We start from the raw sequence: 16,957 nt of genomic DNA, 5'->3' as shown, positions 1-16,957 counted from the left end.
GATTGAATGGGGGTTGGAGGCAAGACACATTTATAACACAGTTACTACTAGCAGCCAGATGTGTGCTTGCTCACTTTTGGAAAATAATAGATTCCCCCAACATTAGTGGCATGGAGAAATAAAGTATGAGAAATCCAGTCAGTTGAAAAAATGACAGACAACATTATCAGGTTCAAGAGAATAATTCAGTGGGATGGATTTAAAAATCCAGGAGTTAGGTTGATGGAGATTCTTCTTGCTAGGAAAGTGATTTGCTATATTGTTCCCAATACTCTATGAATATCTTAGTAGAATAGTAATGCATGTTGTGACTACAAAGGAAAGATCCTGCAGTTGCTGAACATCTACAATTCTCATTAGCATCAGTGGGAAGTGAGGATACACAGCACCTCACTGGAGGCACAGGTGTAATAACTGTTCATCACTATCACATTATCATTGTTTCAGACACTAGCTTCCAGTTGCCAGATTGCACTAGCTGAGAAAGTAGTAGTTAACATGGCATTTTATTTATTGTTTAGGTTCTTAGTCCTGATGTGACAACTACAAATACTTTTCTTCAGAATTAATGATACTTAGAAGATCCTAAATGATCATCATCTCTGGCAATAAAGAGCATATTACTAAGAAGGAGGATTGTGGGGATGGAGGAAAAGCAAAAAGTCATAAATAAAAAAAAAATAAATGAACAGTAGCTACATAGGCCCAAATCCTACTAAGACATGCACATGTTTAACTTTACACTCTATGACCATTGCCATGGAAGTCAATAGTTCTACTCACAGTGCCTAAAGTTAAGAGTGTGTAAGTCTCTGCAGGATTGGGTCCTTGATGCACTGTATATAATTTAATAGGAAGCTGATTAAATGTGTTGATAGGTTAAGGCATTTATTTGTATAATGCTGTACCAATAAATTATATTTATGTAGTAAAAGTAGGATTAAATATACCATTTATTAATTTAAAAGAGCTTACTCACCCACAGAACATCTTCATCTGCAAATGTCAGAGCGATTGGTGTAGTGCCGCTAGTTACTCTGTGCCACTGGAGTCTCCAAATGAAATCCTGAAAAAACACTATTGTGACAAGTCTTTTCTTTTTTCCCCCCCTCAATATTCTCTCTGTAACTCCCTTTGAACTTCTGCACCACTCCTCCCTCATCATGAATATGAAGAGTCTCATTGTTGAGCTCTGCATTATTTGTAAATAATGCCTTCTGGGTGTTATGTTTTCTTTCCATATATTATACCATAAGCATTGAGGTTATTGCTTTATATGCAAATTAGATAGCTTAAATGATTGTTTTGTGTAGCATTTGGACAAATGCGATAATAGCTAAATTCTGCCTGTATTGCACCTAGATGACTGGAATTTATTAGGACGTGTAGATGTCTTTGGATATTTCTCTCTTTTGCATTATTCAAAATATTTCATGAGAATTATTCACTGAAATGTGAATTAGGGTATCTTATTCTGACAAGATTTTTATCTTGACCTTTTTAAAGATTTGAACAAGCTTTTATCAACAGTATGATTCGTAGCATGGTGGAAACTGATAACACCTATTTTTGGATAGCCCTACAAGACCTTAACAATACAGGAGAATACTTCTGGCTAACTACAGAGGGGAAGAATCAGCCTGTGAGCTATACAAACTGGAACAAGCATCAGCCAAGTGAGTAATATATTGTAGTGATAAATGGCAACTTCTTATTAAATTCTAATATCTCCCACTATATTCTTGAGCCAGGATTACTTTTGCCCCCCTTTTTACATAGCCATCATCACTTCCTCCCGTCACTCTGCCCAAGATATATATAGCATTAGGCTCACTTTGGACCAGACTGTAACTTTACAGTCTGCCCTGAGGAAGGGATGGCACATAACAGCACCTTCCCATGAGCAACGTACTCCCCACTGTGCACCCAGCCAGGTAATCTGTCCAGCTAGGAAGGTTGGGGGTGAAGTTTCAATGAAGTCACACAAATGAGGGTCATTCTTGTGAGTTGCCAGCTTGTGCAGATCAAGGAGTGACTGGTTCACATTCTTTTCCAGGTGCAAGGCACACTCCATTGCTGTCAACCCATTCTCCCAATCAAACCTTGCAAAGTCGGCCCCCTCCCTGCCCATTTGCTCACAGCCAGCTGTATCAGGCAAATAACCTCTACTCCCCACTCCCCTGTGTGACTGAGTAAAGGCTATAATAGTGTAGCTCTTTATTTCCAGTTTCAACCAATCCATGGAGTCTCAGGGTCACGGCACAATCATACGCACTCCAGAATGAGTTCTCAGTGCTATCATATTGTTGATCAAAAAGTAAAATCTACAGTTGTGTGATCATTTAATGGACTGTCCAATAATAGATTTTACCTCATCCACCTTGTCTCACTAAACGTTGAGTTTATTAGGAAAAATGGTTTAAATCTATTTCATTTGATACCTTTGGGAACCTCATAAAAAGATGCCCATTACTAATTCATAAAACTATGTCCTGGTTGGGCACAGAATGTTTTGTTCTGATGCTGAATACTCTTGTTTTCCTTGCCTTAGGCCATTCTGGAGGGTGTGTTGTTGTTCGCAGAGGGCAGCCTCTTGGTTACTGGGAGGTGAAAAACTGTAGAAGTTTCAAAGCTATGTCACTGTGTAAGCAAAAAATTGAATCATATGAAGAAAATGAGCCTAATTTTGAAGAACCTTTGGATGTATGTTATCCTGGATGGGAATCGGAATCTAATCTGCTCAGCTGCTACAAGGTAAAAAAGGGTTACCTAAATCTCTTGATTTGTGTCAGGTTTTTACCTATTGTTCCTGACAACATTGTTTAAAAGAAAATTCTTCATTTAAACATAAAATTCTAAATTTTCTAAAAGAATACAAGACTCCTTGTTGCACTTGATCTTTTCTCCATTGAACTGGGACTGCAAATTTATCAGTACCATTTTATACAGCATTTCAAAGTTAATGCAAGCCAAGGTAGAGTAAGTGGCAGAAACAGATAAGGGCAAATTGCATTTCCTTAAAAAAAAAAATTATATTAGCAACCCAAAATCAATTTTGTTCTTAAATTTGTGGTGGTACTTATTTTATATGCAGGTATTTCACAATGAGAAAGTCCTGATGAAAAGAACATGGGATGAAGCAGAAGCATTATGCCAAGATCTTGGAGCACATCTTGCCAGCTTTACCCATGTGTATGAAGAGGATTTTTTGAACACATTTTTAAACAAAATGTTTGATCGGTAAACATGTATTTATAAAATTTAATATCACCAAAGATTTTTTTTAAACAAAGAGAACTCTGTGCCTCTACATCCTCATCAACAGTGACCAATAACTGACTTAAATCTCCCTCACTGACTGAAGTGAAGTTGAAAATGAATTTGTTCTTCCGAAAGAAGCACAATAGCAAAATTCTAATGTGATTCCTCTTAAAGACCAGCTTTATCTGTGCCAGGGCTGGAACAAGTCTCACAATAGTCCACTGTTTTTCATCATGCTCAGACCCTCCATGTTAATCCTAAATTAGGAGGTCTGTTAATCCTAATTATTTTTAAAGGGTCTGTTGCTACTCCCATTGACGTCCATGGGAGTTTTGCCATTGATTTGAATGGGAGTAAGAGCAGGCCCTAAATTTGGAATCTTTCAATAACAGAATACATCGAAAAAGTATAAGATGTGGTCAGCTGGCATTTTAGTGAGCAATGCATACCCAAAAGATTTTACTCAGTGTTGTCCTAATAATGTTAATGCATGTGATTGTGTCTTTCTGTTGTTGCTAGCTCCCAGCTACTGAAACAGCCTATTAAACCAACTGAATTACTCCTCTATAGTATGTGGCTAGGGGTTGTGCATTTTGATGGTGAAAGTCCTGCTTTCAGTCTCACAGTATGTAGCCACAATTTGCTATATTTTTATGTCAAGACGTGCTCCGTGTGACCCAGGTCCTTATCAATACTAAGTAATCGTTTACTCTGTGAATAATCATTAAACTCCTTGTAACCACATTAACTTCTCACTAGTGGGAATAGGGGCTTCACCATCTGATCCAATATTTTTTACATTGCCATCTTTAAATAGGTAACTTAGTCTTTTTAATCAGAGAGACAGAAATTATTTTATTTGATGCCAGCAACTCTGCAGAACATTGCTAAGAACCCAAATAAATACATCACAATTTGACATTTCTAAATTACCAGAATTTGCTATGGATATGCAGGCTATTTATACATTTTGAAGAGGCTTTTATGAAGCTAGACAAGACAAACATATCAGCGGTGTTCTTCAGCTGTTTTCTTTTTTGTCTGTCACAGGGCTGAAGAAAGGCAATTCTGGATTGGATTTAATAAAAGAAACCCCTTGTCTGGAGGAACATGGGAGTGGTCTGATGGAGCTCCTGTAAATATTCATATGCTATATATTCTAAGGACCTATGAAATTACATCTGAGCATGAGACCACAGTTTAAAAACAAACCTTCCAAATAGCCAAACAGTGTGACCAGACAAAACAGTCACTTCCTTCACACTCATCCACTTCGCTAACCGTAATCTGCTTTTGAATTAACAGATTTAATCACCTTTTTTGTGCCACATTTTAAATGATGGCAAGTTTTGACTTTGTCACACACAGTGTGGGAATATTTTTTGAAATGCTACATGGCATTCAGAAGTACTAAAGCGTTTCAAGGGCATGAAGAGACTCCCAGTAAAACATCTAATCATTAGAATTGTATCCAGAAGCATATTACAGCAAAAGCACACTCTATACTAATGATGAAAATAAGTGCAGAATATAAATGCAAAATGCAAATCATGCAACACTTTGAACGCAGAGGAAAAATGACATTAGACGTGGGGCAGCCCCTGTCAAGAATGGCAAAAAGTTACTGTTTAATGCTACTCAGTTAGCTATATGAAAAAGGGTTTGTAAATGAGTAAGGAGTACTGAATAGGGCCCAGGAAGAGAGTAGCTATGGACCCCATTTTAAGAGTTCTTCACCATACTTCAGGTACTCCAGGTTTATTAGTTTTCTAATGGTGCAACGTAAGCATTTCAAAACACTTACATTTAATTTTGCATTAAAACTTTTAAACATCTTATCTGGGAATCTCAGTAAGGGCTGAGGAAAGCATTGGTCTCTTGCAGGTTGTATCTGCATTTTTACAGTATATATATGTTGAAGATGATTCAAGAAATTGTGCTGCATACAAAGTAAATAGAACAATCCTGCCATTGCATTGCAATGGGAAGCGTGAATGGATATGCAAAATACCAAAAGGTAAGAGTTGTTAAGCTATGTTTTAATTTACGTATGCTACTTATAATTTGTCATTATGTTATAGTGAAGAGACAGGGGAAATGTTTATGGGCCACAGAGTTCTCTTATTCCATGCCAGAACTCTGTGTTGATGTCAGTGGGAGTTCTGCTGCATAGAGTGAAAGCAGTACTGTAGTACCCTTAGATTGATATTGGTGTTTCATTTGCCGAATGGCCTTCAATGTGCACATAGTTTAGAAATGACCTATACTGATGAGCAGTATGTGGTGATGAATGTTCAGCTGAAAATCTCGAACAAATGCCTTACCTTGTTGCTGAAAAGTGTCATGTTAGTTTTTAAACTATGTGCCCAATATTTATTTTATCCCCTCTTGAATTTTCTACCTGACCAACAAAAGAACTAATATAATTTTTTTTGTTAAATTCTGCTGTATGATTGGTGTTTGAAATATTGTTTCTTAATTATTATTTCTTTACAGGTGTTAAGCCAAAGAGACCACAGTGGTACATAAATGGTATGAAAAAGCACGTTTTAGTTTTCACATCTTGAAAAGCTATTATTTGGAATTGTATATTTAAGCTATGAGTAAAAATAGTTAATAGAAGTTAAACTTCCATTAAGTAGCATTGTAAGAATTATTGATCTCATTGCTTCTATAAGGCCCAATTTTGCCACTCTTAGGGCTGATCTTCACTTGGGGAGATCGACGCTGCTGCAATTGATGCAGCAGGGATTGATTTAGCGGGTCTTCACTAGACCTGCTAAATCGACAGCAGAGCGCTCTCCGGTCAACCCCAGTACACCAGCTCTCCGAGAAGAGTAAGGGAAGTCGACCAGTGAGCGTCTCCCATCGACCTAGCACAGTGAGGACACTGGGGTAAGTTGACCTAAGCTACGTCGACTCCAGCTACGTTATTCACATAGCTGGACTAGCATAACTTAGGTCGACTTACCCCCATAGTGAAGACAAGCCCCTAGTCATATTGGGAGTACTCAACTAAGATACTACTCAACTAAAGATATCAGAATCTAGCCAAGAGCAGATGGTGTAGGAATATAGTATCCTATGAAACTCATTAAAATCAATGTGCCAGATTCTGCCTTTGCTTATATGCCATGCTGCCCTACTAATGTCATTGGAGTTGCACAGGGTATGATTCAGGACAGAATTTGGCTTAGTATCTCTGTCAGTTTGTAATATATGATAGATCAAAGTTAATGAGAGGTTTTTTTTATACTGGAATCTTTGTCCTGTGATATATATAGTATATTCAGACACACGATTTGTTAGTTGCAAAGAATTTTCTATGTAAGAATCCAAAGGAAGTCTTAAACCTTTCACAGCACATTTGAATCTTTTGCTTCAATTTTAGAACCACCATGGTCTTATTATCAAGGAGCAGAATACCTCTTTCATATTAGTGCCTCAGAGTGGACCATCTTTGAGTTCATCTGCGGTTGGCTTCGTGGTGAAATAGTCACAATACAATCCTCTAATGAACAAGAATTTATTCACAGTAGAATAAAACAGGTAACAAGACAAACCTTTGCAAAATTAAATTTCTGTACCAATAACATCCTTTGGAATTTCTGGTTTTCAGTTGCCTTTTATAAAAATTTGAAAGTCATATTATGCTAGAAACAATTCTGCTTATAGTATTACTATTATCTTTACCTCTTGCTTTATCATTATAAAGGACGATCCTGTTGTGTGTGAGTAACTTGGGGGTGCCGGGGGCACAGTGGTAATTGCAGTGGTCTGAGCCAATCAAGAGACAGGTCAGCTTGCTGCATAAGTGTCAAGAAAAACAAAAAACAGCTCCTTACTCCAAAGTTGTGGAAGTGCTTGGGAAGTGGTGAGTTCATGTAAAGGAGCTTCCCATGCTGCATGCACTGCCCCTGTTTTATCATAAGCTTCTCCTTCTTTGTTCCACTCATCCCTCTGTGTCTGTGCAGGCCGCAGGAGTTGTTGCAGCTTCATTGAATCCAAACTTGCCATCATGGTTCCTAGCTCACTCACAGAGGGGGGCTATGGATGCAGTTGCATAAGGCCAGATTTGGTCTTATACAGTTGCACAACAATCCTCTCTTGTCATATAGTAAATTGTAGCTGACCTTTGGATAATGATACTGGAGTACATATTGAGGGCTTATCTACATGGTGGGGCAATCCACTCTATGGGGGAGTGACTTCTAAAGTGCATTAGTGTATTTCACATTAATTGATAGAGACTGCTGGTGCTCACTAAACGTTCTCTAGTGTGTTTTAATGTAGTAGTGTTTCAAACAGCACTACTTTATAGTGCACCAGCAGAATTTACGTGGACCAATTAATGTGCAGCATTAATGTGGGATGGATATATCTTTCTGCAGCTCAGCATCTCTCTCAGTTCTGGTATGTATGGGCTATTGTCCTTCTGTCTGCAGTTTTGAGGGGCATTCCAATCCTGTAATACAGCCCCTGCTGGTTACATCCCTTACTCTGGATTGCACTCATATCTTCTGTTTCAGAAGTTCAGTGGTGGTTCGCTTTGCTCCCAAGCATTTCTTTTCCAGCTTTAATTTTAATTGTTTTTTGGGAAGTAATGAGCAACCTTTACTCTCCCTTCCTCCTGTTCCCCTGGTTCTCATAGAGAGCAATGTTGTGGTCTCAGTCACAGCTGGATCCAGCACTGCAGTGCTGCCCTACCAGACTTCTCTGCTCCCCTTCAGGCATGTCAGAGCTGCCCAGAACTCACCAGGCTAAATCAGAGTGGTATTTCCATATGTGAGGCAGCATTTATAGGCCCTCCAGAGGGTGAATTATGACCTGCCTGTTCACAGCCAGCCAATCCTCGCTCTGCCAGGACACAGGGCCTTAGAGGTGGATTGGCATGTCAGGTTCCCCTGCCCTGAGGAGCTGTGACTCCAGTGCAGAAAAGCCCAATGTGCAGGCGCAGAATATGTCAGGGAGAGAATCCAAGGACAAGGGGATGCCAGTCAGCCAGCTCTGTGGGTAAGTCCCAGCACAGACCTGGGCCATAAGGAAAAAACCCTTCAGGGGCACCATGTCATTCCCGCCTTCTCACCCCCTACCCCCCCTAGAGAATGAAGTGGGTCCTAAGCTCCATGAGGAAAGAGGCAGTCTCCTACACAGCTCCCCTTCTTCCCAACAGCAAATCCAAGGACTCTAGCAAAGAGATCCCATCTCTCAGGCACGGTGCCACATTTGGGTACACGCTGCAAGACAGTCACTCCAAACAAATCCTGTCCTGATCAAAATTCACAGGTGCTCTCCTGTTTGTGGAAAAATTGGATAGGAGTGTGACAGACGGTGCTTCCAAACCAAAACCATCTCTCTCCTCCCCACACAGTCACTATCCTGTCTGCTAGAGGAGTTGGCAACTTTAACAGGAACCTCATTGTGTGTTCCATTTTGACAAGGTGCTGGTAAGGACCCCAGAATCTTTCTTGCCAAAGGTGAACTCATCTTCTCATGTCTCATAGGAGATCATCCATAATTCTGTCCAAAGCGACAGCCTCCTACAGAAAAGCTGTGGGGTGATGTGGGTGGTTCATAAAGCACTAAGGATCTATATCAAATGTAATGAATCAACAAGAAGACTGGAATTCTTGTTCAAATCCTTTCATCCAAAGCGCCAAGGGCTCACTGAAATGTTCCGTGGACAGATGGATCAGGTTATGCATTATAGAGGCACAGAAGACATCAGGTTCATCTGTTGCTGGTGGAGGCAAGCACCTTTCATGAGGTTTATGATGACGTAATGAGCAGAAAGAATCTGTGTTTTCATTGCAGAGATCTACAGGGCAGCAACATGGTTCTCTGTTAACACCTCTATTGGATACTACAAGGTGGCCTTTCTATCCTCTTCAGAGGCCTCCTTTGGCCAGAAGGTGCTACATGCCACTTTGGCAGTTAATTTGGGGGAGGGGTGTGTGCTTTCCATATCTCATTTGACTTTATTATTCCTCCCTACTTCTGTTCACTGCTTGTTATTTCTCATACATTTCATGGGAAACACTGGGCTGCAGAATGGGCAATTTCATACTCGATATTCCTTTCTGATAGCAGCGTCTTCCACAAGTCTACCCTCCCTGGATGGCTTCTTAGCCAAGGAGCAAAATTTAATTTTTATATCTACAATTTGTAGGCCTGTTAGCCTCCTATACGTGGTTTACTGGTTGGCATTGGAGCTATTGTTGTTAATCATATTCTATGAGGCTTTTATACAGCTTGGAATGAATCATGTGGTGGCAAGCTGGAGAAGGAGACCTGACCAGCTGGGGCTGTTGTAGCAGTGTTGAACTGCTCCCAGAAACTGCAGACAGCAGGGCAATAGCTCGAATGTATCAGAATTGTGGGAGATGCTGCTAGCAGACAGGAAATGATCAGGTAAGAAATTTCCCATACCTGAATGCTTTGAAGTCCTCTTCTTAAACATACATCTCTAAAGAGGTAATTGAAGGGCTGTAGTTACTCCTCAGCAGTGCTGAGCAGGAATCAGTAATGCACAAGCTTCCCACTCACTAAGCAAATCCAGAGCTGCCTGCTTTAGACCTTGCACAACAGATCAGCTTTTCCTCTGAATAGGCCAGTCTAGGGTGTCACTCTCAACTTCCATTCTTTAGAATGCTGCATATGATTTCTTCTGGATTAGAGCCTTTGTTACTAAGGTCATTTGTATGAAAACAGGATTTTTGCATTTAAATTATCATAATTCTCATTTGTATATGAAATCAGAATCTCCATAGCAATCATTGTGATGTAATAAGCAGATTATTATGATTTTTAAATGGAGGAAATAGCTGCAGAAACAGATGAATTCCCAAGAAACAAAGAGCCTGTTTTCATTTAAATGTCCTTAGTAATAAAGAATGAAGGAAGAAAAATAAAAAAACCCACATAATTTAATAGCTATGATTCTGGTGCCTTAGTCAGAGCAATACTACACTCTGCAGCACTAATTTAAAAGATCACCAACTACTTCTGAGCCAAAAAGATATCAATCTGTAATTGTTTACTGTCTACTTTTACTTTCAGTGTGTAAAGTCCTCTCTGTTTTTACCTTAAAAAGTAAAATAAAAACCTAAGCAGATTGTTTCTTAATACAATATAATTTTTTACACTTTCAATGACTTATGAGTCTGTTTTCATCTGTAGTAGACGGTGAGAATTTTCGCGCAAAATATATTGAAAATGGATTTAAACAGGGATAGGTTGTAATGAAAGAACATCTTATCCTTGTATACGTTGTACAGCAGATGCTTCAATCACCAGGTCTATTGCTTCATATTATAGTTTATGCTCTGTTGTGGTTATAACTTGCTTTTACTTAAAATATATATTTTGTTCATGAAGTATATATAACACTTACAAAATATTTTTCTGACTTAAAATCATTTTTAAAATGATAAATCAAAATGATTATATGAAGATGCATTTATTTAACCATTTTTAAAAATAACATTTTTTCATTTTAAAAACAAATAGTGGATATTTATTAATGGTTTGTCAAAAGAATAAGACAAGTTTTAAAGTCACGTTGCATGTAATACTGACTTTGCCAGTATATCCTTCAAGGATCTAGGAAAAAAGAGGATTTGCAATTTTGTGTTTACAAAAAAAAGGCAGATTCTGCTCTCAACTATAATTAAATTATTCATGTAAATTTAACGTATATAATCAATCTAGAGTAACTCAACTTAATTCACTGGCTTTATGTCGGATTGTGAGCATGATCCCATGTGGTATTGAGTGCCCTCAGTTCATATTTACTTCAGTTAGAAGTCAAGATTGCTCAGCATCTCACAGGAGGCACTCAGCAACTTGGAGGATTGGGTACTATTTGCCAATCAGGCCTTGTCTGCACTGGGGAAGCATGAAACTGTTAAAACCAGCTGGAGCTGCAGTGTGGACAAGGCTCCAGGCAGCAGAACTAAACCTCAATTATAAAAACAGTTCTGGCCATCAGAGTCTTGTCTACACTGAGCTCCAGCTAGTTTTAAAGCCTCGTATAGCCAAGTGTTCTTGAGCTATAGTAGCTTCTACATGAAACATTGGACTTAATCCTGTTCTCTTCAAAGTCATTCGGAAGTTTTACCATTGACTTCAGTGGTAGTTGCTCCTGCTATCATTAAAGTTGTAAAACGTTTGAATGGAATGAATGCGGTCCTTTCACTGATCACAATCAGGCATGAGAAACTTTTTTTGAAGGTATTTCAAGATGTGGCAAGGAGAATTGAAACTCCACGCCTCAGCACATCCCTGAAGCTACACAGCCTGGGCTGAATGTTAGTTAAAATTTTTCCATATTTAGCAAATCACGAGACTGATCTCATGCCTTAATCTCCTTCTCTCATCAGGAGTTTCTATATTTTTTTTAAATGGGCCAAATTCTGCTCTCATTTCTGATGATAGCAATCCTAGTAAAATCAATAACTGAGAGCAGAATTTGGCCAAAATGTAATATGGCCAACTGCTCTACTACTGACTGTATGGACTGAAAATCTTTATCGGAAAACTAATTACTTCTCATTGACACCAACTGCTTTTTCAATATTGTGCACATTTAAAACCAATTGTTTCCTTTGTTAGCTGTCTCACAGAGAGGCCAAGGATTAAATGTCTATAAATAAGGCTGCTTGTCTGTCACGGAGGTCACTGATTCCGTGACTTTCCGTGACCTCCGCTCTGTGTCTTTTGCAGCTGCCAGTGCGGCTGGCTCAGGGACTGTCCGAACAGTCGGGCAGTCCCTGGGCCGCGAGCAGCAGCAGTTTGAGTGTGGGAGGGGGCTCAGGATTAGGTCAGGGAGTTGGGGTACGGGGTGGCACTTACCTGGTGGGGGAAGCTCCCTGGAAGCATGATCCTGCAGCTCCTGACCTAGATGGAGGGGCCAGGGGGCTCTGCGCGCTGCCCCTGCTTGCAGGCATCACCCCCCATAGCTCCCATTGGCTGCGGTTCCTGGCCATTGGGAGCTGCGGAGCCGGAGCTCATGGTGGGGACAGCGCGCAGAGCCCCCCTGGCCTTCCCTCTCCCAAGGAGCTGCAGGGACATGCGGAGCCAGGTAGGGAGCCTGCCAGCCCCACCAACCCCCCTCCCCAGCTCCAGCGGGGGTCCTGGGCCACACACACCCGTGTACCCGCAGCGCCCCCAGAACACCCCCGAACCAAGTTTTAGTTAGGGATATATAGTACAAGTCATGGACAGGTCACGGGCTGTGAATTTTTGTTTATTGCCCGTGACCTGTCCATGACTTTTACTAAAAATACCTGTGACTAAAATGTAGCCTTATCTATAAACACTCAACAATCATGTCACCCCAGAAGTGGTCCCCACCCACAGTTCAGGGGAGAGACATGTTGGTAGGGCAGTGAGTAGAAGCTTACATTGTTGCTGTCTGTATTGTATCCGTTCTCTGGATTAAAAGGAACACCTCACTCGCTCTGAAATCTGTAACGTAAGCTGTAATAAGAAAGCCGTTAAAAATGTGCTGTAACCAATTTGCAAACTGTAATGACTGTTTACCACTATTTTAATTCTAAAAGAATTCTAAAAGGCAATGTTTGCATTTTATAAGTTAAATAAATTACCTGATTTTTTTTTAAATATCTTAAATAAACAAAACAAGTTCAGGTTCAGACCTGTGTAGCAATTTTCAGGCCACAGCAAAGTTTTACAGACAAGCTATAAATCCTAAAATTGGCAATGTATCCTCTGTAAATTGCATACTCAGGGCCAAATCTTGCTGTCTTTGCATGAATAGTATCACTGAAGTCAGTGGGCCTACTCACATAAATTAAGGCAAGCAGAATTTGGACTTGATGTTGCTCCCGTTGACCTTGGTGGGAGCAGGACTGGGCCTTAGGTGTTTGTTTATGCTTTACTAGGAGAAATATATGTAATTAAACACCGGTAAAAAAAATTCTTACAGCTATCAAAAAGTGACATACGCTGGTGGATTGGATTGCACTCTGAAGTATCTAGTGATGGATTTCGGTAAGAATGTACTTAAGTGTGTGCTTGGAATTTTTGTTTTGTTTTGTCTTTTATTTTATTTTTATTTTTAATGGAAAGATCTTGTTTACAAGTTGCCCTTCAGTTTGTCAAAACAAAACTGTGTTTTATGACTGCATAGGGTGTCAAGGATCCACTTAGGTTGTCGGGAGTAGGCTGTAATTCAGAATTTATTACTGTTTTTTCCCATTTTAACAGTATTTCTACTGAAAGGGCTATAATGGATATAACACAACAATGTGAATAGGGTTTTTTTGTGAGCTAATTAAGGGGCATTTTCTATCCCCTGTCTGTTTGGTGGCATTTATTAATGTAGTGGCAATTTGAGGGGTGGGAAAAAAGAAGAGAACATCACTAAATGTTTAATGTTTCTATACAGGTGGAGAGATGGGTCACCATTAGTATATGAGAACTGGAATGAAGGAAGAGAAAGATCTGTGCGCACACAAGGTGAAAGATGTGGCTTCATTTCATCACAGACAGGTCAATATTACATTTCCCTTTGTTGCATTAATACAAAACTAATCATTTTACGGGCCTGAAGGGGTTATTGCACATTTTATTACTAAATTAGATTGAGGTTTATATTTCTCTAGAACATGCAAAATAACCCACAATCTAATTTTTTTTTTCCCAGTAAGTGGACGCTAGACAGTGACACTCTTATTTGGAACAAAGCAATATTCTCAGAGACTGACTCAAAGCATCAAAAACAAATATTAAAAGTTCCAAATTTTTAATATCAAAATTATAAATAATCCAATCATACAATGAATCTTCAGTGCATATTAGAAATTTTTCTTTCACAGCAGTAAAGCTAATGCACTGCCAGTTTTCAGCCAGTTGTTCATCCCAAATGAGTTGGATTGATTTAGTAATGGTTTTTAATACTTTTGTAAACTGTATTTATGCCAACCCAAAACTTTACTAACTCAGTGCTCTAGCTTGGTTTTGGTTCTTTAGCCAATTTGCTTAAGGATTGTTGGTACAATGTTTTGTTATTCCCTTGTCAAGCTCCTTACATCATTAGCTGGATCTATATTCTTGCTACTGTAATCAAAATTATAGTGTTGCCAACTCACAATTTGATCATGAAACTTGTGATATTGGGTAAAAAGAAAAGGAGTACTTGTGGCACCTTAGAGACTAACCAATTTATTTGAGCATGAGCTTTCGTGAGCTACAGCTCACTTCATCGGATGCATACTGTGGAAGCTGCAGAAGACATTATATACACACAGAGACCATGAAACAATACGTCCTCCCACCCCACTCTCCTGCTGGTAATAGCTTATCTAAAGTGATCATCAAGTTGGGCCATTTCCAGCACAAATCCAGGTTTTCTCACCCTCCGCCCCCCACACACAAACTCACTCTCCTGCTGGTAATAGCCCATCCAAAGTGACCACTCTCTTCACAATGTGTATGATAATCAAGGTGGGCCATTTCCTGCACAAATCCAGGTTCTCTCACCCCCTCACCCCCCTCCAAAAACCACACACACAAACTCACTCTCCTGCTGGTAATAGCCTATCCAAAGTGACCACTCTCCTTACAACATGCATGAAAATCAAGGTGGGACATTTCCAGCACAAATACAGGTTTTCTCACCCCCCCCCCTTTTCCCAAAAAACACACACACACAAACTCACTCTGCTGCTGGTAATAGCTTATCCAAAGTGACCACTCTCCCTACAGTGTGCATGATAATCAAGGTGGGCCATTTCCAGCACAAATCCAGGTTTTCTCATCCCCCCACCCCCATACACACACAAACTCACTTTTTTGGGTGTTTTTCTTAAAGTCCCAGCTCCTGATGTCATTTGGTGACTTAAGAGTCTCAGCTTTTGGGTTTTTTTATTAAATTAAATTAGCTTTCTAGCCCCTGTGGCAGTGGAGAAAAGCTAAAAAATGTAACTAGGTGCACCCTAGGCTCAAAAAGCAGAAGTCAAATTTTAAAAAGAACCTAAAATGTATTATTTTTAATGATCTCATGATTTTTTGGGACCTTACTTATAATTTTTGAATGCTTGGGGTTGGCAATACTGTAAGTTCCAGGTGTCAACCAAAAGGATGTTTGCTGTTTGTCAAAATAGATTCAGTGTTGAGAGCAGGCTGAGTGGCGAAGTTGTGTAGTTTTGTTACCTTGTAAGAAGCAGTGTTTTGAAGTGACAATGAGGGCAACCAAAGGTGAAATATGTAGGCAAGTGGTGTTACTATTTATCAGAGGGACACATGGATTGCATCAACTATGGTAGTATCCACTGCTCCATCATGGAGTAACCAAGGCACTGCTGTGTTTTGAGAGAGAGCATGGCTGTCCTCAGGGCCAAAAGTGAAGATGTTTAGTAGAGCTTACAAGAAAGAGAACAGATGAAATCAGACAAAATGGGACTCTTAGGGTGAGTTTGAAATGAGACCCTGTGATTATTTACTCTTTTGTATTTTCTAGTATGGGTCATCACAGTCTACCAACACAATCAGGAAGATTTTAGAGCATAGTAGCAGAATTGAGCTGGTGCTCCACTCCTGCTACTCCCCAAGGAGCTGCTGATGCTCAGCACCTCTGAGCATCAGCCCCTCTATGTTGTATAATTCTCAGCAATAAATTGCCACTAGAGAGTTGCACACTTCATTGCTCATGTAATTCAAGTTGTGTGTTATCCAGCTTAAGTGTAAATGTAGGTGAGGGTGAAGGGGCCTGGCCAGAGAGTCATCAAGGAGCTTGGGGAGGGGGAAGGGGCATAACATGGGGGTGAAAGGGGCAATTTGCCTGCCTGGAGGTGGGGGCTGGCTGGCCAGATTGGCGGGGGGACGAAGGGCAAGAGGCCCAGCTTGGGGAACTGGCCAAGGTGGGGGCAAGGGCCTCAGAATGGTGTACAGCTCAACCTACATAAGCAAGGAAATGTGTAGCCCTCAAGTAAGCTTCTGTCTCTGATATTTGTAGACGGCAGCAGAGGGCGACAGGGAGCTTCCTCTACCTCCAGCACCAAATGGGAAGTCTGTGGGTTGAATTTTAGTGAAAATCAAACTTTTCTGGTTTTCCAATTTTGAAATTTGGGAATTGAACAGATTCAGTTTTCAAAAGTTGTTGTGTCATACAGATTTGAGCTGGTTAAAAAATTTCCATTGACAGTTTTGTTGAAATTGAAATGGTTAGCGGAAACATGTTTATTCTGACAAAATTTTTCAACAGAAATAAGTCTAAATGTTTCACTTCAATAGTGCTGAAATATTTTTGTTTTGATTCCTTTTGTTTAGATGTTCATATTATATTAAAATATTTAAATAGTATATTTAATATTTATTGTAAAATATAATATAAAAACTAAATTAATTTAAATGATAGAAACAAAACACTTCAGCTCTATTGAAATAAAATATTTCAATGGTCCAAATCAGTTATTTTCTGAATTTTCATTTCACAGCAAATCTCAAAATTTCAGCTTTTTGTTCCAATTCAGAATGAAAACAAAATTGAAAAGGTCAGTATTTCCAGTGGAATGTAAATTCCAGTTCTTGGCCACCTCTAATATAGAAAGACATACAGAGAAATACCACTGAGTTGAATGTAGGGCCTTGTGTCATTTGGTCAATAACTTTATAGCAATATTAACAATAACATCTGAGAAACAGTAATTTTTAGTCATCAAATCGATGTACA

The 16,957-nt window shown here is 39.6% G+C and overlaps 1 protein-coding gene across 1 annotated transcript in view; it reads left to right on the top strand.

Moving 5' to 3' along the window:
* The window catches only part of PLA2R1 (phospholipase A2 receptor 1), a 72,919-nt gene that overhangs the window by 38,782 nt on the left and 17,180 nt on the right, over positions 1-16,957 (top strand). The window contains exons 11-19 of the mRNA XM_074967423.1: positions 1,507-1,676; positions 2,552-2,754; positions 3,095-3,240; positions 4,312-4,396; positions 5,146-5,278; positions 5,758-5,793; positions 6,653-6,810; positions 13,211-13,275; positions 13,673-13,776. Of these exons, the coding sequence (XP_074823524.1) occupies positions 1,507-1,676; positions 2,552-2,754; positions 3,095-3,240; positions 4,312-4,396; positions 5,146-5,278; positions 5,758-5,793; positions 6,653-6,810; positions 13,211-13,275; positions 13,673-13,776 (1,100 nt within the window). The remainder of the gene's footprint in view (positions 1-1,506; positions 1,677-2,551; positions 2,755-3,094; positions 3,241-4,311; positions 4,397-5,145; positions 5,279-5,757; positions 5,794-6,652; positions 6,811-13,210; positions 13,276-13,672; positions 13,777-16,957) is intronic.

The sequence above is a fragment of the Natator depressus genome, chromosome 11 (genome assembly GCF_965152275.1).
Source record: "Natator depressus isolate rNatDep1 chromosome 11, rNatDep2.hap1, whole genome shotgun sequence".
NCBI classification, from domain to species: domain Eukaryota; kingdom Metazoa; phylum Chordata; order Testudines; family Cheloniidae; genus Natator; species Natator depressus.
The sequence above is the reverse complement of the archived record's forward strand: the minus strand, read 5'-3'. Positions and strand labels throughout refer to the sequence as shown.